The sequence below is a fragment of the Solanum lycopersicum genome, chromosome 3, assembly GCF_036512215.1.
Source record: "Solanum lycopersicum chromosome 3, SLM_r2.1".
Taxonomy (NCBI): Eukaryota; Viridiplantae; Streptophyta; class Magnoliopsida; order Solanales; family Solanaceae; genus Solanum; species Solanum lycopersicum.
This window is the reverse complement of record NC_090802.1, coordinates 25592764-25619445: the sequence shown is the minus strand read 5'-3', so window position 1 is coordinate 25619445 and position 26682 is coordinate 25592764. Positions and strand designations below refer to the sequence as shown.

Genomic DNA, 26682 nt, shown 5'->3' with positions numbered 1-26682 from the left:
CAAGATGTTTTCTAAAGTTTTCAAGTTGAATTGTCTAATTTCATGATCTACCATGGGTTCTTGCATTAATGATTTCTAAACATTGAATTATGATTTAATTGATATTGTATTGATTATTTTAACCTAAATTACCTATGAACCCATGAATTGGATGAACCCTAGATTTTGACTAAGTTATGGGTTACTTGATATTGACTTAATGTTTATGAATTATACTGTAGATTTCTATGGGCTTTCTAATGATGTAAGAATGTGTTCAATTGATATATTGGTTTTATTAGATTGATGAATCTTTAATTAATTGACCTAGTTTCATTGATTATCATAGTTTCTACATTGAATTATTGTTCATGGTCATTGGTATGGGCCTTATGGTGTTGAATTGGTTGATTTGGCATCGAATTGAGGTGTTGAGGATGTTGTGGTGGTAAGATGACCTATTCCCTTTATAATGATGTTGTTTATACTTCAATTATGTTGTGATTGGTATGGTCCACTTATGATGGCGGTGTTTTGTACTATGATGATCATGGCCTTGTCGGCACTACTTGAAGTAATATGGCTATTTGTATAGTTGATAATGTGAAGTATGATGATATCCATCTACATGTTAAGCAATGTGAAAGTATATGTGTTCTATTGATGTTATGTAGGTGATCATGTTTGACTATGACTTTGACCTTGTGTGTATAATCTTAGGGTTGAGTCTTGGTTATTCCTACTTGACTACATGAGTCTATGTTGGTCACATTGATGATGTTATGATAGTGTATATGATGACTTGAAGATGATATGGTTATATTTATGTGTTTCTAGAATGACATGTATTTTGAGTTAAAGTGAGGTATGTGGTGTCTTGTCTTGGTTGACTTGTGTCCCTTACTTGATTATATATCATTATGGATATGTGATGTCTTGACTTAGAATGTTAAGCTCTTAGTCTTGAATGTATGAATGACATGTGACCTTAAATAAAGTTAAGAGGGTCTTTTATGTGAAACCTTGAACCTAGTGGTAAGGTTATGAATGTTGAAGTCGTAAGCCGTAATGGTATCCTTCAAAGTAAAGAAATGATGGACTTAAGGTTAATTGGATTTAACGTCATCATATTAATCCTTAGGAAAGTCATCATGAGCTTCTTTTCGCCATTGGAAGGTACCCTTAATAGGACCTCTTTTGTAGGGTAAACGTAATAAGGTTATGAACTTGTTATAGAAGCCTTTTATGTGAACCTTTAATGTGAATTAATCTATGAGAACAAAGGCTAGCACCGAGTGAGTATGGTAAGGGAAGTAGTTCTAGGTAATAATGAGACTAGATTATAAAACATTCCCTTCATATTCCATAACCATGTGCCTAAGTTCTACCATTGGCAAGTACAACACCCTCATCGGAGTAGGTTAGAACTCCGAATTCCATGTCTTGCTACCATGATCTATGTCGGTTATTGCCTATTCTCATCATGTGAGATACTTACTAGCATTAGAGAAGTTGTATGAAGTTTAGGTGGTGGTATGGGACGCTATCTAGACATTTCACAATAGGCTTTGAAGGTGTTAATTAGAGTCCCTAGGTCTTGTGCAAGACCATTACTTGAATGTCCTTTATGTGTTGAATGTATCCTAAATGAACTAATGAATATAATGACTTGAGTTAGGGATAAAGTATGTTAATGGAATAAGTACTTATATAGAGTAGTTAAGGGTTGTCTAGTTACAATGTGAAGGGGGCATGGAATGGTCATTTCATTTCTTACCTAGATGAGTCTTAAAAATGACTCTAGTTAGGAAAAATGTTGATTATGTGGACATGATCAAAACTTAGGAAGTATTAAGGATTATTTAGGTAGTGTTGAAGAGGTCAATCATGGACATTATCTGCTTGATCTACATAAATAAGTCTTTTGATTGTCTTTGATGAGGAAATGTCATATTATCGATATGTTTGATGTCTTGAAGTATGTATGTGACTCATTATAAGTAGTCTTGAGTATCATTTAGGCATGCTTACAGAGATGGGCGGTCTCTCTTTGTGTTGCTTAAGTGAGTCTTAGGATAACTTTAAGTGGGATGATTACATACTAAGAGATGTCTAAGGTTAAAATAACCAACTACACTGTACAATGAAGGGACTTCACTGTAACAGTGAATGAGTTTACTGTGAAGTCATCTCTAAAATTATTATTAATTGGTTTAAATGTTATCTTAGGTGTTTCTAAGTTGTTAATGTTGTTCTTATGATTATAATATGATTTTTAAATAAGAAAATACATATTTCTAATAAATGTTCGTTTTCATGATTTTTATGTATTATGCCATACTTAGTACTTGTGGTTGTACTAATCCATGCTTTTATCCATCTTTATAGTTGTTGGTAGGTGAGAAGCATTTGGGAAGGAAGACTTGGACCGTAGCATCGTTCAAGAGAAGTTGAAGTATGTCCTCATTTGACTCGAGGGCATATACGTCTTTTATATTTTCTTTTGAAGTATTGTAATAGACTAAGTATTTCTATATTAGTATTGAAGTATGGGATGTGTCCCAAGTATTCTTTTGTCATAAGATTATGAGATTGAGACTTAGTATTCCTATGACTTTTATATAAAAGAGTTTTTAAAGACTATGATATGTTTTTGTGAAAAGTTTTAATTCTGCACTACTTTTCACTATGTTTATGCGATGAATGATATGTAAGGGTTTGTACGAGATCTCTGAGAGGTCAAGTACGCCGGTAGCAATCCGAGTTTGCCCCTAACTTCTAGGGTGTGGTTTTGGGATGTGACAGACCTTCACTTTTATGAAGATCATTGATATATTCTACAAAGATTCATCACATTATTTGGTATAAGTTCAACAAAATGAAGCAGAAAACTTAATTATCTTGAAAATTCTGGAAGATAGAGTCATAATAGTATAAAAGTTTGAATGATTTCCAAACATTTTTAAGATTTATTGTTATATTATATTTTAAATTTTTTTCCATGATTGAATTAAAAGTACATTACCTAAAGTACATTTCTTTTATATCTACTGGATATTGTTGCCCCTAAAAATATACGATAAATGGTCAAATATACCCCTGTACTATACGAAATAATTTATATATACCATTCGTTATATTTTTGTCCAAATATTCCATTTCCGTTATACTTGGGGTCAAATTTACCCCTGATTTTAACGGAAGGACGCTTGTCAACACAGGAATCAAATAACTCACCCCTAATTTCAAATACCCAATTCCCTTTAGAAACCCACCAATTAAACCTATTCCCAACACGTTTTTATAGTCATCTTCTCCACTTGAGATTCTCATTATAAAATCATAACCCTTAATCACTGCGGAAACTTCAAGATCATAATGTGGCGGGTCATTCTTTTCACCAAAAATATTTCTTGTAGAACCTTCTGTCTTTGAAGTTATTCATCTCTTAAAAGATTAATATAGTTGATAATTGTTGCAAGTTAGAATTCAAAATTTTAAGTTTGATTTTTAGCATGTACTTAATAACATTCAAGCAGTGGGTCAATATTGATTAACATAGTGGACAACACGAGAAATTGAACTTATATGTGTTATAATGTTTAATTGAAATTGTAATTTATTTTCATGGGTGTTCAACTTACCAACAATTTAGTAGCATTGAAAAATTATGACAACAAAGATTAAGGCATGCTTTTGGATGGAGTTTATGATCACAACAAGCAAGAAATATATAAGTGAGTATTGATTTTAATGGAAGCTTTAGCTAGAGAAGATTATTATGAAATGGGTTTGGTTCAAACTGGGTATTTAAATGGGTGGGTTTCTAAAGGGAATTGAGTATTTAAAATTAGAGGTGGGTTATTTGATTTCTATGTTGACAAGTGTTCTTTCGTTAAAATCACGGGTATATATGGCCCAAAGTATGACGGGAGGGGTATATTTGACCCCAAAGTATAATGAAGGACATATATGAACTATTTCCTATAAAACAGGGATATATTTCACCATTTTTCGAAAAATATATAATATGGTCTATCATATTAAAAATCAATCACAAAATAAATTAATAAATCTTATTTTTAGTATTAAATTTTTATAATAATATTTTCTAAATGAGCATACCCAATATCACTTTGTAAGAATACATTACATTGTTGTTTTAACTAAACATATGAAGTTGACATATTTTTAATGTGCATGAATAACACATGACAATGTGAATAAGTACTAAACTCGTATGAAAATATATATAAATTGTGGATACTAAAATATTGTAATTTGTTTTTTATCATATTTTATGTTTCTTCCTTAGTTAAAACCTTTACCTTTTCATTTTATCCTATTAATAAATGGGTAAGGGGAGAAACTAATCCTAAAAAAATAATTAAAACTTTAAATTTATCATTCCCTAAATTAATCTCATTAATTTTCCCTTCTTAAATTAAGAAAAATGTATTTCTTTATTTTCATAACTTATATTTTCATAATCTCTATAACTCTTGATATATATATATATATATATATGTATGTATGTATATATAAACTAAATTTTGAAAGAACTTGATTAAGACCATGCAATACAATGTCACAAGTTTTCAACTTGTGTTGCAACTTATTTCTTAAAGAAAAGAAACAGACTATGATAGAAAACATTTTTTTGACAAAATCAAAAATAACAATTGAAAAAAAGGCTTTACTATAACTTGTGTTTTTATTATTTTATTTATTGTTTTCTATCCCACTTTTAGTTTTTTTTTTAATTTCACGTTTTATTTTATAGAGTGAAAATATTGTTCCCATAATTGATGATGATGTGTGTGTGTGTATATATATATATATACATATATATATATATATATATAGATAGATAGATAGATAGATAGATAGATAGATAGATAGATAGATAGATAGAGATAGAGAAAGAGAGAGAGAGAGTAAGCTAGTTAATACAAAAATCATGTTCTCATTCGAAGTTAAATATATGGAGACTTAATAATCAGTAGTGTAACATTTTAATTACTTTCTAAAAATTCGTATTCAATGAGTGCAATACAACATTTATCTTTTGATATAATTGCAACTAAAAAATCTAAAATATCAATTGATGTGAGTTATGCGAAAACCATACAAATCTAAATTGCATATTGGAAAAAAGAACAAGAATGATTGGAAAATGAAATATTTAAAGGAGTTTTATCATATCAATATGACAAAGAATAATAAGACCTGTAGATGTGTTTCATTAGTATTTTCAGTTACTTCAGAACATAATTTTTAAATACTCAACAAAAGGTACACCATTGTAATGGATTAGATGTTAAATTTGTTAATTTTCATTTCAATCATCATCTCAAAATGATCTCCATAATTAATATATAATTAAAAAAATAAAGTGATAATATTATGTTTGGGCATATAGAGAACGTATATAATTGATTAAAAAAGTAAATTTTTAACATTTATTTCAAAAACCAGGCGAAGCGTGGCAAAATTTCCTAATTTATTGAGAAATTGTATAGAAATATAATATCTCATTGTTTCAAATTAATTATCATTATTCACCTTTTGAATGTAGATTAAACAATCTTCACAACTATATTGAATTGCATCAACTCAATAATTATACTATATTTAAAATATATCTAGATATTCTAAAACTATTAAAAGTACAAATTGTAACCCTTCTCTCATAGCAATTTAATGAAAATAATATGTTAAATTGTAGATTAAAAGTTTAAATGATTGATTTTTGAACAACGACAACTAATTTGAAATAGAAATGTTATTTTTATATAATTAACGGACGCTCACTTTTTCATCAGCAAATATATTTTTTAATCATATACACACTATCACAATTTTGTATAGCCTAAATAAAAATAATAGGGTTAACATATTTTAACTTTGTTTATTTTAAAAAGAAAAAAAAGGAACTTTTAGTTATAAAGTAATTGTAAAATGGAAAAGAATTTTTTAAAAAAGAAGAACAATATGATTCACGTTAGGAATGACAATAGCGAGGGTTAAGGTGTGGCAAGCCTCAACCCGCTAAGATTTGAACCCTCCCTACCCCACCCCATTTAGAATATTTTCAATGTTATAACCCGTCCCGCCTTGCCCCGCTATACCCTGCCACCTTTAAATTTTAATTTTCACTTTGTATATGTTATATTAATTTTTTTATACTTGTTCTTAATGAAAAAAGAGAACAACGGTCAATGTAGAAAAAATCATCAAAGAAAAATCTACTATTAAAATATTCTACTATTTAAATTGTCCAAAGCACACTTATATATATTCTCATTAAGTTCAATCACAAGTATATTTAATAAAATATGCAAATGAAAGAGGGGAATAAAAAATAAATGTGACCAAACAATAATGTTAATCTGCAACTTTTTTTTTTTTTGCTTTTGGAATCGGCCCAAGCTCAGTTGAAATAACAGGCATTTTGGCCCAACACAACCCATCCCTGCACTCGGATTTTAATTATAAAAATATTAGCTTTGACCTGCCTCACCCCATTTAAGTAGTGCACTATCTTGCCCCGTTAAACCATTGCCCTGCCCCCTCCCCTCCCCAACCCTCCTATTGTCATCTCTAATTCACATATCTTTTTTATTGGCTAGGGATGACAATGGGGCGGGTTTGAGTGGGTGCGGGGTGGGTAGAAGCTTAACCCACAAATTTCAACCTGCCCTGCCCCGCTTTATACATTTTTTTTAATTCTTAATCCACATCGTCCTCCCCCACAAATATTTGCCCCACCCGCCCCACTTATGTTATATTTATTTATTTTTCTTTTCTTTATTATGTAATTTTCTAAAGCAGGAGACAAATTTTAACATTTTAAACAATGAAGACCTAATTTTATTATTTCTCAATTTTATGTTAAAACATACCAATTAAACAGTTTCTATTTTCTACACCTCTTAGTGACTTTGTCTCATAATTAAATTCAAATTTGTTTGCAAATAAATTCAATTTCATTTCATGTACTAAACCCATTAGAGAATTTGATTATAAAATGGTACATTTTTTTAAAAACTTAGAGAAACAGTGAAAGACGGTAACAAACAACAGTTTAAGAGACGAAAGTAGAGAGAGTGGAATGATCAAATTAGAAAAGTGAGATAAAAAAATTTCAACTCATCACCCGCCCCGTCCTACTTAAATAAAAAAACACAAATTTCAAAAATTTTAATTTATCGGTTGTTCATCTATCCATCAAATATATTAAGAAAAATTCTCAAATTCAAAATATCCAAGATATCTACAGTTCATCCTTCCATTGGAACCTCTGCTGCCGTCGTTCGTCCCTCTATCGGAACCTTTGCTGTCGCCGTTCAACAAAAGGGCGATTTAGGTTAGGGCATTTCATGTATGATATCTTTGTTATTAGTTTCTCTATGTCTTATGTGCTTTTACTTTCGAACTGAAAGTGTATCAAGTTAAAACAATTTTGTTTGATGGTAGTCATAGACGATTTTGGAGATAGTAACAACAATTTCCGTCCTTAATTTGTCCTTATTTAAAGATTAAGATTTTTTTTTATGTAAGTGTGAATGTTTTGACATACTATATGATGTTCTTCACAGGTACTGAAACTTGATGGACACTGACCTAATTTAGCAGAACCTAATTCATGTTATTACATCCATTTGTGCAATTTGACTTAGCTTGACTTCATTTTGCTGATGACATGCAAGACAATGACTATTTTGCTTGCCTTGTTGATGTTTTCTTGCTAGACTCTCATTCGTTATTATCTCTTATTCTCAAAAAGATATAGGTGATTAATTGTGTTTGAAGATGAGACATGTTGATTTCTCATTTCAATTGCTATGTACCTGCCACTCTGTAGAAGTCAGTATTTTAGTTGTGAAATTACAAATACACCCTTGATCGTCCTCTCTTCTCATTTGGTTGTGCGATATTTTCAAATGTTAAGTGTTTTTCTTAATATACCCTAAATTACATGAGAAAAGTTAGAAAACAATGTTCAATGATTTATGTTTTCATTTCGTTTCTCTTAATTAGTTAAATTATTTGATCTGTTAAAATAATTTTTTTGCATTTAGGTAATGAAAAAAATTCTCACCCGAAACATCCAAATTAACTCATGTGTTGTGATAAATGCCACTTCTTTTTTATTGTGACCTAAAAAGAGAACTTATCTAATATTCAAAATATTTATTTTAGGGATGCGTGGTCATAACACCTACACAAAAATTATTTCATTTTTTTCAATTTCAGTTTACCTTTTGTATGGATTATAAATCAATAAAATTGTGTCTGGACTTTCTCTATCAATTTTGATAGAAATATTCAAAATTTAGTTGACAAAATTGAATACAGACTCCACATTAACTTAGCTTAAAATTATATAAAACTGAGATTTTATTTTTCATCAACGCAAACAAAGGCCTCTTTCTTATTGTGACATTTTCTCAAACATCTAGAATGCATTAAAATTTCAACTATATAATATCAATATAAGAAACAAATAACTATCAAATAAAAAGCCACAATCATGAAGTACAATCAATCAATTACTGATAGGTGATGCAATCCATGTAACAATATCACTCATGTTACTTACATAATTATTTTTACAAAAAAGAAGAAGAATAAGAACAAGAATAAGAATAAGAAGCAACGAGCATGCATATATGAAAAGTTGAAGCTACTGATAATGGTAGTATAGAGAAGACAAGAATAAAACACCAAGCATACAAATAGAACGGAGGAAAAAAGTGTAGATACAATTGTCCGACACCATTCTTTCCTGATAATGTAACCCAAATAAAAATTGAAATAAAAAAATGCATGATAAAGTATAATTACTCTAAGAACTCAAAAGTGGAAACTAAATATCAAAAAAACAGTTATGGTAAATCAAAAATCCAAATCAGAAATTGAATTGATTTTATTATTTTGTAACAAAGTGAATTAAATTGTAATATTGATTGAGTTGGTACAAATGAATTTGGGTCTACTTTTGAAGAATATGAGGTATGTGGAGAAAGTCAAAAATGAGAAAATTGTAGCGACAATTGCATCAAACTTACCTTTATATAGAATGAAATATTTGGATGAGCTCTAGATGTTTCTGCTCTTAAGAACTGATTCGTCTAAAGCCGAGAAGAAAAGAGACTTGCTTGAGATCCTTCTAGACTTCCATTCCATAGTGAGGTAATTACTATTTTACCCTTGACTGAAGTTGAATTTTCAAAAATGTCAATGGTCATCCATCATTTGGCTCTTCTATGCAATAGAATATATATATATATATATAAGAAAAAATACAAAAATATGAGTCGTATCTAAGGCGTTGGATGGGAGGAAACCCATCGTGTTTTAACTAAAGAGAGTTGTGCTTAAATTGTACAAGAAACAGTTTTTAGGACCCATGACACATAATGGAGGTATGTGAGAACGTTTTCTCATTTGGAATTAATTTTCCAAGTCAAGGCAGAACAGTGTGTGACTGTCCCACGTTGCCAATGGGGTCCCAAATTTGGATTCGACGAGGACTAGTCTTTACGTCAAGAAAATAAGGTCGCGTAACATCTCAACGTCAACATTAAGGTGTTCAAATTTCAGCTTCGTGAAACTTAACTATTTCCACGTTAAGGCAGAATGGTCCATGACCATCCTGCATCTCGGTCCCATGTAAGGATTTTTTTTCATTAAATCAAATGGTTTCTACCCGTTTTACAGTGAAATAACCCAACCCAAGTTCAATTTTAAACCCTAATCCCATATATAACCCCCATTATTTTTACCTTCCCCCATGATTTTTCTCCCTTTCCTTTCTCCCTTGGCTGGATTTTGTGAACTCATCCGTAATGCAAAGTCAGTCCACCTTTTCTTCTCTGAATTTCACCCCTCTTCATCCTCTCAGGTATGTCTTTTGCAATCATTTTGAGTAACAATTGGGCGTATATAAGTGTGTGCAACTATAGACTGATCTGTGTTTGTCTTTTGGGGTTCATACGTGTACTTGGTGATTTTGTTACGGTGTTTGGTACGATTTTGAGAAACAACATTGGAATTATTGAGTAGAATGTTCCCTTGGGTGGTGTTTTTTGGGTCTTCAATTTGGGTTCGTTAATGAATTTGGTGGGCCTGCGTGAGTTGGGTTTTCTTGAAGGTGTTTGGTTATCAATTACTAAGGGGTACTTTATTGCTTATTTGTATGGTGTAGTTCTACTTATGGAATAGAAATCTCGTGTGCTTGCTAGTATTGGAGTCTTGTTGCATACTTGAAAGGGTTGGTCAAACATAGTATTCAGATTACTTTGGCTTTTGTTGGTTTACTTTCCACCATTATGGCTCTGTGTAGTGTGTAATCTTAAGTTGATATAGTCATTTGGGAATCGATGGTTGAATGAGCATGCATTTGTAAAGCTTTCAGGTTTGTTTATGGATTAAGGCCATGTATTTCTAGAGGTCTATTGGGTAGAAATTCTATGTGAGTCTTATTAATTGAGTTGTGATTCTAACATGGCTGCATGGGCTAATTTGGTGTGCATTCTTGAGTAACACTAATTGAGTATTTCTTTGTGAAAGGCTTTGTATGGGTCTCAATATTCATGTTGAGGTTGAGCATTTATGGCTAATAATGTTGTGCCTATATGATTGTATGAATGTGATAAATAGGTCGGCGTGTTGTCATTCATTTTTAGGAAGTTTGAGTACTAAGGATGAGTCATTGCATGACACAAGTATGGGGTGATCTATGCACATCACCCACAAATCATTGTATTTGTATGTGTTGTGGGTTGATTTGTATTGTGATTGCAGGTACCATGTCTGGAACTCAATGACCCAGTAAGGAAGTTGTGATTTTAATTCAGAAGAAGCGCGTTCAAAGTGGAGGAAATGTACCTCTCACACATGCATTACCTAGGGACTAAACCAAGCAATTTGGGGTAAAAGTTGTGACCAAAGAAGGGAAGACATAGTGGAAAAAGCAGACCGGGGCTTCGTTCACTGATGTTTGCATTGACAGATCTAACTTGTCTCGGGAATTCCCCTAGATACTGAGGTGGATCTGTGAGTTGCAAATGGAGTTTATCTTCATATAGCCGAGTGAGTACGACTTGCACATGGTTAGGGAGTTCTGTACCGACTGGGCACTGGACACGAGATCACATTTTCTGACTTTATGGGGAGTGAATGTGCCTATCACTCCCGCGGGTATCAATGACTTAGTAGGTACACCATAGGACATTGATCCACTAGTCCTTATAGGGATGAACATATGCTCTCCATCTAGACATTCGACATACTCTTTGCGGATCACACTTCATGGTGCAATGGACCAAGCACAACCGAAAGAGATATCACCAATCTTCTTCCTGTGCTCACATGCTTATAAAGGCATGACTCTGGATGAAGATTGTGATGAATTATTTTATATTGGGACTGCACTACATGGATATCACTCGGAATAGGTCTTGCTTGGTCTATGCCTTGATGATTCCGACAAAGTTGACCATTGGGTCTGTCTTTAAAACGACAATGTAGAAATCCCAGCTTCATAATGGGAACATGTATGCTTTTGGTGGTCTTATTACACGACTCTATCATGCTGCAGGTGTTCTGAAAGAGAACTTGGATTATGTGGCACCTTTATTCCCATCACTTGTGGACATCACGAGGACAAAGGGGCTCGACACTAAGTTTGGCCCAACTTTCACCACTGTGGAGCTTCATAGGAAAATGAGCTTATCATGGCCAGGATGTATGGACTGGAGATGTTTCACCACCAAAATGGCTATCGGGTGTCCATTACATGCCATTGGGTGAAGTTAAGAGGCATTATCCACTAAATGCCCACGTCAAGTCCCTGCTTGGAATTGGTCCTGAGTTTTGTGAGATGATCAAGGACGAAATTTTGATCGATGATGAGCGATTGTGAACAATCTCAGATGTAGAATCCAATTCTGATGAGGAGGTAGATCCCGTCTGGCTGGTGATGAGGCCGAAGGGGGTGAATCTATGGAGGATTAGTTAGGGAATGGTTTCACCTTACCTCTTGTATTGTTCTTATGTTTGTGAAGCACTGGTGACAATGCTAATGTTTTAATGATGGGTGAAGGTGAAAATCATCTTTGGTCTGTATACATATTTCAACGTTGTTAGATTCTACTTTTTATTTGTTTTGTTTTATTTTGGGTTCTTTTGAGGTTGTTTTCAGTTCTTTGGACAAGGGAAGTCCCTTTGAACTGTACAAATAATTATTTTTGTCTTTTTAAGAGTGAGTCAGTCATCGTAGTTGAGTCCCATTGCCCAATGATAGATGGATGACGATCTTCATTAGGGAAATTTCGTCATTGAGTCTTAGGCTGGTATGTGTTCAAGCCTGAAATTCTGAAAGGAGAATGTATGAGGCATGATTTGAAGTTGTTGTATGAATGCATTTGAACTTATGTGATTGATTTTAATGATCGCAACTTAAGCTTAAATTGAACCTTGTGCATGAACTGATTGTTTGTTGTGATTGATCCATTTTTTAGTAGAACTTGTGCCATGAGCGGTGAGTTTGTGTGATATCCAAGCAGTGCAACTAAGTCTAGAACTTTTCTGACATGTTATTGAAGCGAAATAAAAGTTGTTTTGTGTTTAGAAGATGATAATATACTTTCTTTTATTTGCCCTGAATTTTAGCCTTTTCAAAAATAATATCTCTAGTACAACCCCTTTGAGCCTTTTAGCCTTGATTTTGTTCCAACCCACATAATTGAGTTGAGTCTTTTTTATTGATACTGTGAGTTTTAATCCCCAATCCCTAATGCATGATGATAAGATGTAAAAGTGAAAACAGCGGGAAAGAGTAAATAGGGTGGGAAATGTTTAGTTTCGTGGGGAAGAGAGAAGAGAAGAAGTAAAATAATGCCCCATAAGTTTTGTAAACCTGAGATTGGCCACTTAGGACATTGTGCACTCCGACTAAGGTAAAAAGTTGAAGTTGTATGTGGTTAACTTGGAGAATACCTTTTTAATGGCTCTGGTCAAGAACAATGTGCACCTTAACTCGAAAAAAGTCTCTAAGTCAATATAAGGAAATCAAATCTGATGCATTAGGGAGGATAAGTCACTAAATTCATCTAAATGAATTCTCCCTTATCTCAAGCCTACATTAAAACCGAAACAAGTCTTGTCTGATTTTAAACATAACACAATTTAATAGCAGAGAAGTCATAGTGGGCAAATTTATGGATCTCAATTCATGCATGTATGATGTATTTGTTGAGTGAGAGTGTACTATGTTTGCAAAGTCCTTAAAAATTATTCAATTTGCTGAGTTCAGCGTGCAAACTATTTTTGAAGTGAGAGGTTCTTGTTGTATGAATGACATGTGATATCTAATGGTGCACATGTCGTTGAATGTGTTGGTTGTTAAAAGTTGTCAAGTCATGTACATGAGTCATGCCCATTTTAAATGAAATCATGCCCGTGTTAACTGATTACAGATTCTTGGGAGGAAGTAGAGAATGCACAAATACCATAGTAGGGAGTCTAGGTCTAGGATTAATTAGTAAGTTGTTCGCAGACGAATAAAGCTTTGAGTGTAGGGTAGTGATCTTAAGCATATTTATATGCCTAGGAACCTAATAATATTCATATTTATGCCAAGTTTGAAATCAATTTTTGTTTGTTTATAGACGTATTGATACTAACCTGAATGATTTGTTGTGTAGGTGAGATTAAAGTGAGAAACAAGCACTAAAATGACATTAGGCTCCGTGTCCTCTCCGCATCGCGGAGAAGGAGTTTAAATTTGGTCGCGAGATTCAGATTTAGGCTGAACCATCTGTGTTAAGGCCGCATCGCAAGCCTTCAGCGTCGCACCCTATGTTCCATATTTGACCGTTTTGATTTATTATAAATAGACGAGTATTTTATTTTATTAGTTCTTCTTATTCTGGGTTTTGAAGAACGATGAATTGGAGAGCTATTTTATTTTTCTAGGATTCTTTCCTAAACTCTTTTACTTTCAATATTTTTATGATAATTAAATATTGCTTGATCGAATATACTAGTATGAGTAGCCAAATACCCTAGTTTTGGGGTTGTGGCTACAAGATGATTGTAATTTATTGAGTTTTCATGGGTTATTGTAACACCCCAAATATGAATTAGGTGTAGATAGATCCTAAAATATCTATCATGAGAATATAAGGTCCTAAAATGACTAAAAATAGTGTTAAGATTCAATATATACGTTTGGAAGTGTTTGGAGGTAAAACGCCCAAGAATGTCCAAGACTTTCGAAAACTAGTCGAAGTCAAACTAGTGTGTCGTAGTATTTTTTATTTGAGTTTTGGAGGATGTTTTGAGGGATAAATTGAGTATAGATGGTTCCTGTACATAGCCTGACATGTATAGGCTCGAAATGTCCGAGAACGACGCCCCGGGGACCAGCCTAAGGGTCCCTTAGGAGGATCCGAACACAGGCCACTAAAGCTGCCAGATAGCCTAGGTCTGGCAGTGGCTGCACGACACAGAGCCATCACGTAAAGGGAAATTTTTGCGATGTGGGGACATCGCGACTATTCTGTCCCAAACTAGTTTCTGAACTAAGAATCAAAGATGTCTCTGCGACACGCAGTAAGTTCCCAGGTATAGTCGCATCGTTTTTAAGTCAAATTTAAGTTGGTTAAAATGTTCAATAGTTGCAGGAGTCTTTTTGGAACTTTAGGGATTAATTATTGGCGTTTATTGTAGGTATTGAGGAGTATATAAACAGCACAATAGCCAATAAGACCCTAGACTAAAAATCAAAATCTTTCTCTTCCAAAATTCTCCCAAAACCACCGTTGAAGAAGAAGAGAAATTGGAGGCTGCTTTAGGACGAATTTACCAAGGTTTAAAGCTATTTTTCAGGCTCTAATATAATGTATGTGAATTTTATTCATTCATGGAATCTTCCATCCATGAACCCCTCCTAGTTTTCCACAATTGAGAATTTAAAGAACCTCATTCATGAGAGGGTTGTGATTGCATTGTGGGTAAGGCTTAATTGTGATTCCAATCTAGTGGGTACCATTCATTTATGTTCATGTGATGTTTATGTATTGTTTTCATGGTGAATTATGATAATTGAACTTGAAGGTAATCATGGTGATTTTACGCCATTAGAGGCTAGATGAAGGTTTTATGTTAGTCTACTTAATGCAATTGTATTCTATGCTATTGGATCACGATTGAATCACGTAGATATGAAATGATATAGGTATAATTGATTAAGGATGATATTGATATAGGGAGTTGAAATTGAACCTAGGCGATCATGAATGACTAGAATTACCTTCTAATTGAATAGATTAACATGAAATTGAGTACGAATTATAAATGACTAAATATAGTAATTGTTTATAGGTATGTCCATTGTAGTTATGGATTTGGGGGTAAAGTCTTGATGAGGATGATTTTGATGATATTTCCCTACTTTTTTTACACCTAGACATGAATATGGTTAGGAGAAGCAAGTTCTCACATAGAGGAACCCTAGATTGATTTAAAAACCTAACATGAATCAATGTATGGTAGACTAAGGTAATTTGAAGGTGGGTTGTATGAGCACTTCTTGTGTAGTAGACTTGGTGAGACAACACCGAGGACATGGTAGCTTGAGTTGATGTACTCATGGTAGCTTGAGATAGTAGATCTCAAGGGTAGCTTGGGATAGTGAATCTCAAGGAGGCTTGAGTTGAAATACTCATGATATCTTGAGATATTGAATCTCATGGAATCTTGGATTAGATTACTCATGGTAGCTTGAGGTGTTGAAATTCATGGTAGCTTGACTTGGTTTGTTCAAAACCCTTTCATGTTAGCTTTAGGAGAAAGGCCTATACTCTCCTGATGGTAGCTTGATTTTCATGTAAGGTGTAATCCATAGAATAACTTGATATTAATTTCTCATGGTATCTTAGGGTTTAGGATTCGTGCTCCCCTATGGTTAGCTTGCATCTATATGATTGGTTGCATGGTTGGTTAGGAAGGTCGTATCCTTCCTTAGTTAGATTGGTTAGTATGTTGAGATGTTTTCCTTAGTAGTGGGTCTATTATGGTAGTATGTTGATCTTAATAGAAAAGATTACAAGATAAGTTAACTTGTATTGGGTTAACCTAGAGAATTACTTAGTATGGATGGTAGTATGGGATGCCATCTATACATTGTACAAGTATGACTTGAAGCTACTTAAGAGATGACCCCTACGTGATGTATGATTATCTTGGATAGTGACTAGAGTTGCATTCCATGACATGATTGACTTAAGATGATAATTCCTTGACAAGATGAACTAGGTCTATTATATGACTCCTAAGAAGACATGAACAAGTTAGGGTGATTTCAAGATATGCTTAGTGTGTAAAGTATTATGGGATGCTTCAAATGTACTGCACAAGTGTATTTTGAGATGTCGTAGGGGCATAGTGCTCATATAATATGATTGAACTTAGGTCTTAATTATGAATTTAACTATGATAAAAAATGACCAAAGAGATGTACTTAGCTTTGGCAGTAGCATGAGATGCTACCTTAGCCTTGCACAAGTATACTTGGAGGTGGCTTGTGATATAGTTCGTTTAAGTAAGAAGGACAAAAAGGGTTAAGTATGAACTCTTAAATGTTTTATGATGCTGTAATAATGATATTCATGATATGCTTATGTCTTTATCTCTTATGATTTATCTCTATTGTTGACTAACCCATTGAGATATCTTATGTTGGTATGTAGTTTCCGTACATACTACATATTGTACTAACGCATATTGCCTACATGTTTTCCATGTAGGGTCTTGAGAAGATTGAGTTGCTTGAAGGGTAGAGATTCAAGGTTTCAAAGAAGAGAAGAAGTGGTGAGTCCTCATAGCTTCGAGGACGAACCTTTATGCTTTAGACTTTATATGGGCTGCGTCCCAAGATGTTTTATTTCGTGTCAAAGTTAGATGATTTTTGAGACATATGTTATTAGAGACACTTCCGCTATTCTGAAATACCTTTTGGTTTACGTTCAAAGAAAGTTTTTAATACCTGAGCGTTATAAATATTTAGCATCTTTCCCTGGGGAAAGGCTACATCTAGCAGCGGACCAACGATTTGGACGACATAATCCCCTCCATTTATGCATGATGTTATGTAATGAAGTCAAGTGACTTGTACAAGATCTCCGAGAGGTCGAGTACGCTGTGTTTCGACCCAAGGATTGCCCAAACTTCTAGGGTGTACTTGCCGGTAGTGATATTAATATTAATTATCATATGAATGTTCCTTATGTTTTTTTCATGATTCATGCTTGATCACCATTGAAATAAACACATTGTCTGAATTGAACTCGGGAGAGGAATAACTAGATATAACATGGGGCATAACAAGCTTGATTTTCTCTTAATAATTAGGGTTTAATTTATATCTACCATAGGAATATATCTAGAACCATGTTTGGTCAGTACACATGAAGAAATCAGGAAGAAATCATAATGCTTGATACTTGATCTAACCTATCCCCCGCTCAATGATGTAGTTAGGTTGTTATTTATGTAAGAGATTAGAGGCCGGGAGACCATAAACATATATTCAACCGTGTGATTATTGATTTGATAGTTGATAAAATATCCGTTTAGCAAGATAAATTGCATGATCCTGATAAGAATTGCAGCCCTGGACTTTACCCAATCATTGTTTGAAACCTTCGAAATTGAATCACGCTTGTTTAACTTTGGTTAACTTTTAGATTGTGAAATAAATCACTCTTGAAATTTTGATAACACTTGTGTTTAGCTAAAAGTGTTAGAACAATCAAGTTATTCTAATCGTAAGTCTCTATGGGTAGGATATCCGGCTCTTTATAAGAGTCACTTTAATACTTGAACGAGAACATACACTTGCATGTCCGATATGGGTGCAACAGTAGACTAATTTTAAGGAGTGGTATAGCTAGACCTTATCATTTACACTTCATGGAGGCCTAAATCTGAATGGTTCAGACATTATACCATTAAGTATATTTATCTTCATTACGATTTAAGCACTTAAACCTCATTTTTTTGCACTTAATCTAGGTCTGAACTGAATGGTTCAGACATTAGACCATAACACATATTTTTCATTAAGATTAAACACTTAATTAGTGAGAATAGGTCTTAACCATTAAGATACAGAATAGAGTCTTAGTATCATTAAGAGACATTCTTGTATGGATAATATTCATCACCCCTCTATCCATAATCACCGGTTGCCACCATTAACTACCTACGTAATTACAACCCCACTACCACCACCATTATTATCGTCAACCACCAACCACCTCTGTCATCATAACCACTGTTGTTATCCACTATTGTCAGCTACTATTATGCTACTTCCATAATTATAATTACATCCATTGCCATCACCACCCCCATCTACGTTTGCCCCGCCACCTCCAACTCCACCACCACTCTAAACAACTACCCCCCACTATAGTCAATTTCTACAACCAACAGACTTCTCTATCATAACTAGTGTCATTGTCGTTATCACCATACATTCTTCAATCACCACTACCATTATTACTATCATCTACTACCATCATTATGGTCACGACTATCAACCACTTTCATCACCATAAGTAGCATCACTGACAACTACCACAAATACATCATCAACCACCATACATTCTTCAGTCACCACCATTAACACCACTAACTATAACACCAACCAACTTCACCATTACAACAACTGACACCATTATCAATCACCATATTTATGATATTCAATACAACATCAACTATCTCCATCATCATAATTATCACCACCATCATTACAACAATTATTATCACCATCACGACAAGCTATCTCAATTACACAAGTCTTTTATTTCTTTATATCAAATGCTAGTTTTATTTTATTAATTATTTTTAATATATAATTAAGTTTTATTTGAATTATATATTTATTATGTACATGGAAATAAATTATATACATTCAGATGTTTAAAATATTTATTATGCCTATGGAAATAAATTATATACATTCAGATGCTGTAAAACGAAATCATTTAGTTTTCATATTTAGATACCACATCTTAATCATTTAAATGTGCATTCAGATTTAGACATCTAAATCTTGATGAAAACACATGAGGTCTTAATGGATCTAAATAACTCTCAACCACTAAGATTTAGAATAGAGCTTATAATTATGAAATATTCTTGTGTGGATAATATTCACCATCACTCTAAGCACCATCCCTGTCATCACGCTAATGCTCTTTTGTAATTTATCTTTTTTTATTGTTTTATTTTGGGAAAGGTTCAATCTTTCTTTTTATGTGAAAGGTTGTTCTCTTCAATTTGCCTTTTTATTTTTCTTTTTAAAATTACAATAAAACTCAAAAATAAATATATATTAACTAACTTTTTTAGATGAATAAAAATATAGAAAAACTAAATAATCAGAATACACCAAGAAGTTATTATAAAAAATACACTACAATTACTAACTTATTAACTAAAATAAAAACTAATAAAAATATATTTTATATACTCATTTTCTTCTTTTTATTTTTTCTTTATTCATTTATTTTTTTCTACTTTTTTTCTTTATTTATGTAGGGATGTTCACCATTTGGATAAAACCGATCCAAATCTAAAATTCAACTCAAACTGATTAAATAAATTAATTTTATTTGAGTTGGTTTGGTTTGATTTTATATTTTAAAAAATCGATAGTATTTAGTTTGGTTATTATTTTTTAAATTTTTTTTAAAGAAATAATCAAATTGAACCGACAAATTATATGTATATATTTTATTGTCAATATACATACATAATATATTACTTTTATAAACAATTATAATGATCTTATATATGTTTTCATAAAAAATTATGTATAATTTACTTATGATAGAAAAAAATGCTCAAGGTAAGAATATTTATCTTATTAGTTTCATGTATATAGTATCTATGACAATCATTTGTGGACTGAAAATGTCACTGTCTCTTCTTTCAGGATAAAAAAGTGAATTAACATACTTTATTTCATACTAAATTCAGTAATAAAAAGTTATGTAATGTTAGACATTCTAACTATTGTTCATTTTAAATGGATTGTAATCATTCTTGCCACGTTTTTAAATGAATTGTTTCTTTAAAATTTGTGTATGGTTAATAATCTAATAACTTAACCAACCGAAATCGACAACAACCAAACTGATAAATGTATATTATATTATATTTAGTTTGATTTGTTTTTTATAATTTTAAAACTAATTGAATTTGATTGATTTTGATTTTGATCAATAACCAACCTAAGTCAATCCCTGAACACCCTTAAATTTTAGTAAACTAATGTGGGGTGAGGGGTGGGGTTGGGGGTGGGGGGTTGCAGAACAATAGATCGAATTACTATATATAAAGAAGATTCGTAAACTATAGGCCTGCTTTTCATTTTTTTCTCTCCATTTTCCCATTTTCTCCTTTATTGGGTCTTTTAGTGTTTATTCATTTTCTATTTATTTTTTCTCTCAAATTGTGATATTCTTTATTTTTTGTTTTTTATCAGAATTTAATTTCGTATACTTCTATATATTTAAATCATGTATATAATAAATACTTTTGTAAATATTAGAATATTGTCTCAAAAGTTTTGTTTTTAATTAAATATTTTGTCAATTAGTTTAATTTAATTATGATTATATTTTTGAGTTAATTATTATTTTACAATAAGTTAATTATTTTACTTTGTTAAAATTAAGAAGTTGGTTGATTAAATAATTAATATTAATTTGTGTTATTTAATGTTTAGCCGTTTTCACCAATTAATGTAATTTGTCAATGTTGGCCATAATTGCAATCTATATATGGTTAAATTCGAAATGAAATTTGAAGCCCTAATTTCTCCTCTTTAAAGCCCCTTGTCGAGTGATTGTTTGGGTTTTACCCGAAACAGAGAAGCGAAGAGAAAAGAGTTTTGAGTCTTTCAGTTTTGCTCTCCCCTTTTCAAGCTCGTTATCGTCCCAGGCGTTGCCCTGAAGAATAGGTATTACTTGTTTACTGTATTTATTTCTGTTGTTGAGTAGATTTCTTCCCCTCAACCCCCTCTCATTTTCGAATTCGTATCATCGCTTGGATGTATTGTTTCAACTGTCATTTGTTTGGTTTAGAATTCTGATTTTTAGCTGAATCTGAAAAACCTATTGTCTAAATCTCTCCTTGGTTGCCTATTAAGTTATAGAAATTCATAATTGTTTGACTATGATTATAGTATCTGTTTGTATGGCTGATTTCTTTTACTTCTATGATCTCGTTTTGTTTTTTTTAGTTGAATGCTGCCATGTTTATAGTTAGATACGATATGATATAGTTTCGAATGAAATATCCTTTATTTTGTCTTAGTTTCCATTCAAAATTCCCAGTGAATGCTTCCTTCATCCGGTGGCACCTCTCAAACACTTCCAGTTGCTAAAGGTTTTCGTTTTGCATCTGTTAATTTTATTAAATCTGTTCTGCTATGATAATACATATTAACTTGCTACTGTTTAGATTTCATGTTACTAAGACCATATGTTTGGCTTCTTGATCTCTTCAAAGTGAGAATTTTTGTTTGAGTTATTGGTTGTTAGAATTTTTATAGCTTGATTTTGGATAAAAGCTTGCTGGGTTTGATTATTGTTACAGAAATTTGAGTTGATGTGATGCATATGCTAAATTTTATTTCCTCCAGTTGTTTGGGTATATAATAATGTTCAGTTTTGTCCTTTCTTCCATTTCTCTACTTATCTGAATGTTCACCAGCAGCTTCAATGTAAGTATAGTTATGGATTTGTTTAAAACTTCGAGAAATTAGTAAATTAGTCTTTTTGAGTGTTTGTTTATTAATTGAGTGGATCATTGCTGTTGTAGGTAGTTTCAATTCATAAGCCACAACACTTAGCTTCTTGATCATAGCTTCTTGATCACTATGTATGGACCATAGAACTTATATGTTAACTTCAAATTGCTCCTCAATGCAATATTTGTGTGTTTGTGTAATGCTTCAACTTTATATATACCCAATCCCCAATTTCAAATTATACATTTCAATTGTCGAATTCTCTGTTCTGATTAATGGAGCACTAGAAGGTTTTTTCCCACCTCAAAGAGGTATGAGGCAGGGGGATCCTTTGTCCCCTTTAGTGTTTGTTATTGTAGTGGAGGGTTTTAAAAATATGATCAAGGTAGCAAGAAACACTAACTGTATTTGAGGTGGCAACAAATTCTAATTCTACACCAATTATGGTAGTCACACATCTTTAGTATGTAGATGATACTTTAATCTTTATGCTGGTGAAGGACAATTTTTGATCTTGAGGTCAATCCTGGTGTTTTTTGTAGGTGTCTGTAGATTGCACATAGATTGGAGGAATAGTCTTTTGTTCCCTATTAATGAGGTTACCAACATAGAGGAGTTGTCTAGGAATATCTTGGAATGCCTTGGGAGCCAAATCAAATTACATGAGCATTTGGAGATCTGTGATGGCAGATGGAAATCACAGTATTTATCTTTAAGAGCCAGAGTTACCCTTATGAATTCAGTGTTGGATGCTCTTCCCACCTACATGATGTCTATCTTTCCATTCCTAGATGGTATCATACAGTGGTTGGACAAGGTTAGGAGAGATTTTCTCTGGGAAGGGAATACAAAAACTGATTAAACAGTCCATCTAGTCAAATGGAACAAAGCTCATTGAAAAAAATACAAAGGGGACTTGACATTAGAAATCTCAAGCTACATAGTAAGACTCTCATATTGAAATAGCTCTGGGGATATTCACAAGAACCTCAGGCATATTGGAGTAAGGTTATTGAAATCAAATATAGTGAGAAGGATAGGCGAATGACAAAGGAAGTCAATACCCCATATGGGGTTAGTGTGTGGAGATCAACTAGAGTACTCTGGCCTTTTATGAAGAACCACACCTATGTTAAAGTTGGAAATGGTCACAAGACTTCCTTTTGGAAGGACAATTGATTGAGATCAGATAGCTTAAAGGGTTTGTTCCCTGATTTAGCTGGGAGGGCATTACACCAGGAGGAAAAAAAGGAAAGGGAGGGACAGAAAAAGATTATATATACAAGGTATCTCATTTTCTTCAATTTTACCATAGTTTTTGTTTTGGTTATAGAAATCATTGAGTCTTTCCAGAATTTCTCCCTCAAATTTGGTAAAAGTACCCAAAATGGGTTGTGACTAGATCAGGTACGATCCCACACCCACACCCACGTCATATCGACACGGGTGCGGCACCGGAAATGAAGAGTCTGAGCAACTTAGGGAAGGACTGAAATGAGGGAGTTCCGAGTGGAATTGACCTGGATAAAGCCCTGAAGAAAGTTCCATAGGCTTTAGCAACTTTGAGGGCATCCATCAAAGAAGTGGGGTTTGCCATACTAACCAAAGGTTTGATTTCATATTCCAACCCACTGATATAGCCGGATATGGAGTGACTTTCATTAAGCAATGGATTAACCAACAGCATATAGGATCATTTTTGCAAACTTCTCCTGGTAACTATCTACCCTACCAGTGTGTTTGTGGTTGTTAAATTTATCCACATTGTCCATGGATCTGACATTGCCAAATCTGCGACACACTTCTACAAAAAACGTCTACCAATTAGTGCCCCTCTTCTAAAGATGTAGCTGATGAACCACACATCAGCCTTCTCCCTCATTTAACTGATGCATAATATTTTGGTCTGGGACTTGTTATATTTTGAAAAACTGCTCACATTGCGTAACCACCCCTTGGTATTTGTCCCGTTGAACTCTGGGAAATTGATTTGGGCTTTGAAATATTTTCATGGTTGTGGACAAAAGTGTTTCACATTGGTAGTGGAAGCAGAGGGGGCTCATTGGGATTCGTATTGACCATCGGGGTTGCCGTAGTAGAGACAAAGAGAGCAGTCAACCCCAATGAGACAGTACTCACAACATGTGGATACAGGGGTGTACTATCTGGGGAAAATAGTGGAGGAGATGTAAAATCTCTTTAAAGTGGATAACTTGTAGTAGTTGAAGATGGTGATACCTGAACTCGTATGTTCGATGCATGGCCAGCGTTGTAAATAGTCATGTAACCTTGAACACTTGAAGCTACGGACTGTGGAGATTGTGGTAACATAGATGGAGCCTCAGTGCGTCGAGGTGTTTCGAGGCGTGAAATAATCAGTTCCAGCCTCTTAGTCTCGTGTTTCCTGCAGGTGAGAGGAGATTAATTTCTGGTTAGATTCGAGAGATTCAAACTTTTTAGAAGTATCAGCTCCGATGGATTGAAGCTGAGTCTCCAACTTCTTATTACCCTCTTGTAAACCTTTGAATTTCTGATTTTCAGTCATTTTATTCCTGAGAATTGAATGGCTCTGATACCACTGTCACAATTTGAGTGTTGAGTAGCTAAATGTGTGATTAACAGGAGAAAATAGATTTTTGCTAAGGAACCGAAGAATTGATAAAAAACAGAAATTCTGTTCAACTGCTAATACAATGGCTAGCTATCCTACAGGTGCGATGTGGCATTTTGTCATAAAGAAAAGGCAAATACAATGGACCATTAACTGAAATTAATTAATTGATTTAAAATAAGCGTAAATAGGAATTTATGAATGCAACTACTTGGGCCTCCACTTCAGCAAACTTGAGACATCACTTCCATATTGGGCTCGAATTCACTCCCCTTCTACTAGTCTATATCATGACACTTTTTTGTTCCCATAGTCTCGAGATTATTGTAGGAATATCTTTCAAATTGAAGCATTAGGTAATTAGACAAGGAGCTTTATATTAACTTTTGTGGTTCTATATCTGCAGCTTTATGTTTCCTATTGTATTTCTTGTAATTGTTAGCTGAACTATCTTGAATATTTTAGGTGCAAGTGAAGACCAAGATGCAAACTGAAAGTGCTTTGTCAGTTACGGGGCCAAGGCCAATGGAGTTGTCTGTTGTGCTTCCTAGGGGTCCGCAAGGACTTGGACCAAATGGAAAACCACGGACATCAAGCTTGGAGTCACCAATTATGTTGCTATCTGGACATCAAAGTGCGGTATATACTATGAAGTTCAATCCAGCAGGAACAATCATTGCATCTGGTTCACATGACAAAGAAATCTTTCTTTGGAATGTACGTGGTGATTGCAAGAATTTTATGGTCTTGAAAGGGCACAAAAATGCAGTTCTTGATGTTCAATGGACTACTGATGGATCAACAATAGTATCAGCCAGCCCCGATAAGACTGTTAGGGCATGGGATGTAGAAACAGGGAAACAAATAAAGAAAATGGCTGAACATTCCTCGTTTGTTAACTCATGCTGCCCAGCTCGTAGGGGCCCTCCTCTTATTGTTAGCGGATCTGATGATGGCACTGCTAAACTTTGGGATATGCGCCAAAGAGGAGCCATACAAACATTTCCAGACAAATTTCAAATTACTGCCGTCAGTTTCTCTGATGCCTCCGATAAAATCTGCACAGGTGGTATTGACAATGATGTAAAATTGTGGGATTTACGAAGGTGTGAAGTAACTATGACTCTTCAAGGCCATCAAGATACTATAACTGGTATGCAGCTGAGTCCTGATGGGTCTTATCTTCTTACTAATGCCATGGATTGCACGCTTCGCATATGGGACATGCGCCCTTATGCCCCCCAAAATCGATGTGTCAAGATCTTGGAAGGCCACCAACACAATTTTGAAAAGAACTTACTGAAATGTAGTTGGTCGCCTGATGGAAGTAAGGTAACAGGTGGGAGTTCTGATCGCATGGTTTATGTTTGGGACACAACATCTAGGCGGATCCTGTATAAGCTCCCTGGACACACTGGATGTGTTAATGAATGTGTTTTTCATCCTAATGAACCAATTGTTGGATCTTGCAGTAGTGACAAACACATGTATCTTGGTGAGATTTGATTAGTATTACTACCTTGTCTAACCTTGAGCTAAATATTTAGGATGAGATTTGAGAAGAAGGTGAGGATTTATGGAATGTAATCAAAGTTTGTGCACACTATGGGCAAACATTTGAACTGAGATGTGGTGATATGCTTGCTTCATTTGGAGTAGTTGATAGATGTTATTGGTGATTGGGTAGTCACTTTATTTACTTTTTTGTTGTTGAATTCATTATTTAAACTTTGGCTTGAAGACCGAAAGTGTTGCTGCTACACCATCCCTCTCCTTCTAAGGTTATGTGATATATATATATATATATATATATATATATATATATATATATATATCAACTGTAAACTGTCATTTAAGAATAGAACATCTATTAAAGCATTCAAATCTGAAGTTGACCTACGATTTTTAGCTTTGTGCATGTCTGATATCCCCTCAACTTTGTCATTTGGAGCTGATATATCCTTGTTATGAAAGTGACTCGTATATGCCTTTAACGTTATACAAACGTTCCACATATACCCCTGGCATTACAAAATCAGCTCACGTATACCTTCCATTTAACGAAAGTTAAAAAAATTAGTTTTAAATTTATATTTTTTAAATTTAATTTTTTAAAAAATTATTTAGGGTTATATATGATTTTTCTATCAAAGTTCAAGGTATATTTTAAAATTTTTCATACATAAATTATTTTTTAACTTCTTTTATTATAATTATTTGAGTTTCTTATTCTTATTTTTTTCTTTCATTCCTT

At 33.4% G+C, this 26682-nt stretch overlaps 1 protein-coding gene across 2 annotated transcripts; it reads left to right on the top strand.

The window, feature by feature from the left end:
• Positions 1-20878: 20878 nt before the first annotated feature.
• On the top strand, positions 20879-26188 carry WDR57 (WD-repeat protein 57). Of its 2 annotated transcripts, XM_069294829.1 has the most exons (3): positions 20879-21025; positions 22360-24227; positions 24894-26188. In XM_069294829.1, exon 3 carries the CDS (start codon positions 24912-24914, stop codon positions 25932-25934), a length of 1023 nt encoding a protein of 340 aa, XP_069150930.1. In that variant the 5' UTR covers positions 20879-21025; positions 22360-24227; positions 24894-24911; the 3' UTR covers positions 25935-26188. The 2 variants fall into 2 exon arrangements, with proteins under 2 accessions (XP_069150930.1, NP_001316928.1); NM_001329999.1 differs by lacking the exon at positions 22360-24227 and having other exon boundaries at positions 20925-21025; positions 24894-26172.
• The last annotated feature ends 494 nt before the right edge of the window (positions 26189-26682 follow it).

Coding starts and splice junctions, on each gene's coding strand:
- WDR57 (XM_069294829.1), top strand. CDS start 24,912: ATGCAAACTGAAAGTGCTTTGTCAGTTACGGGGCCAAGGCCAATGGAG.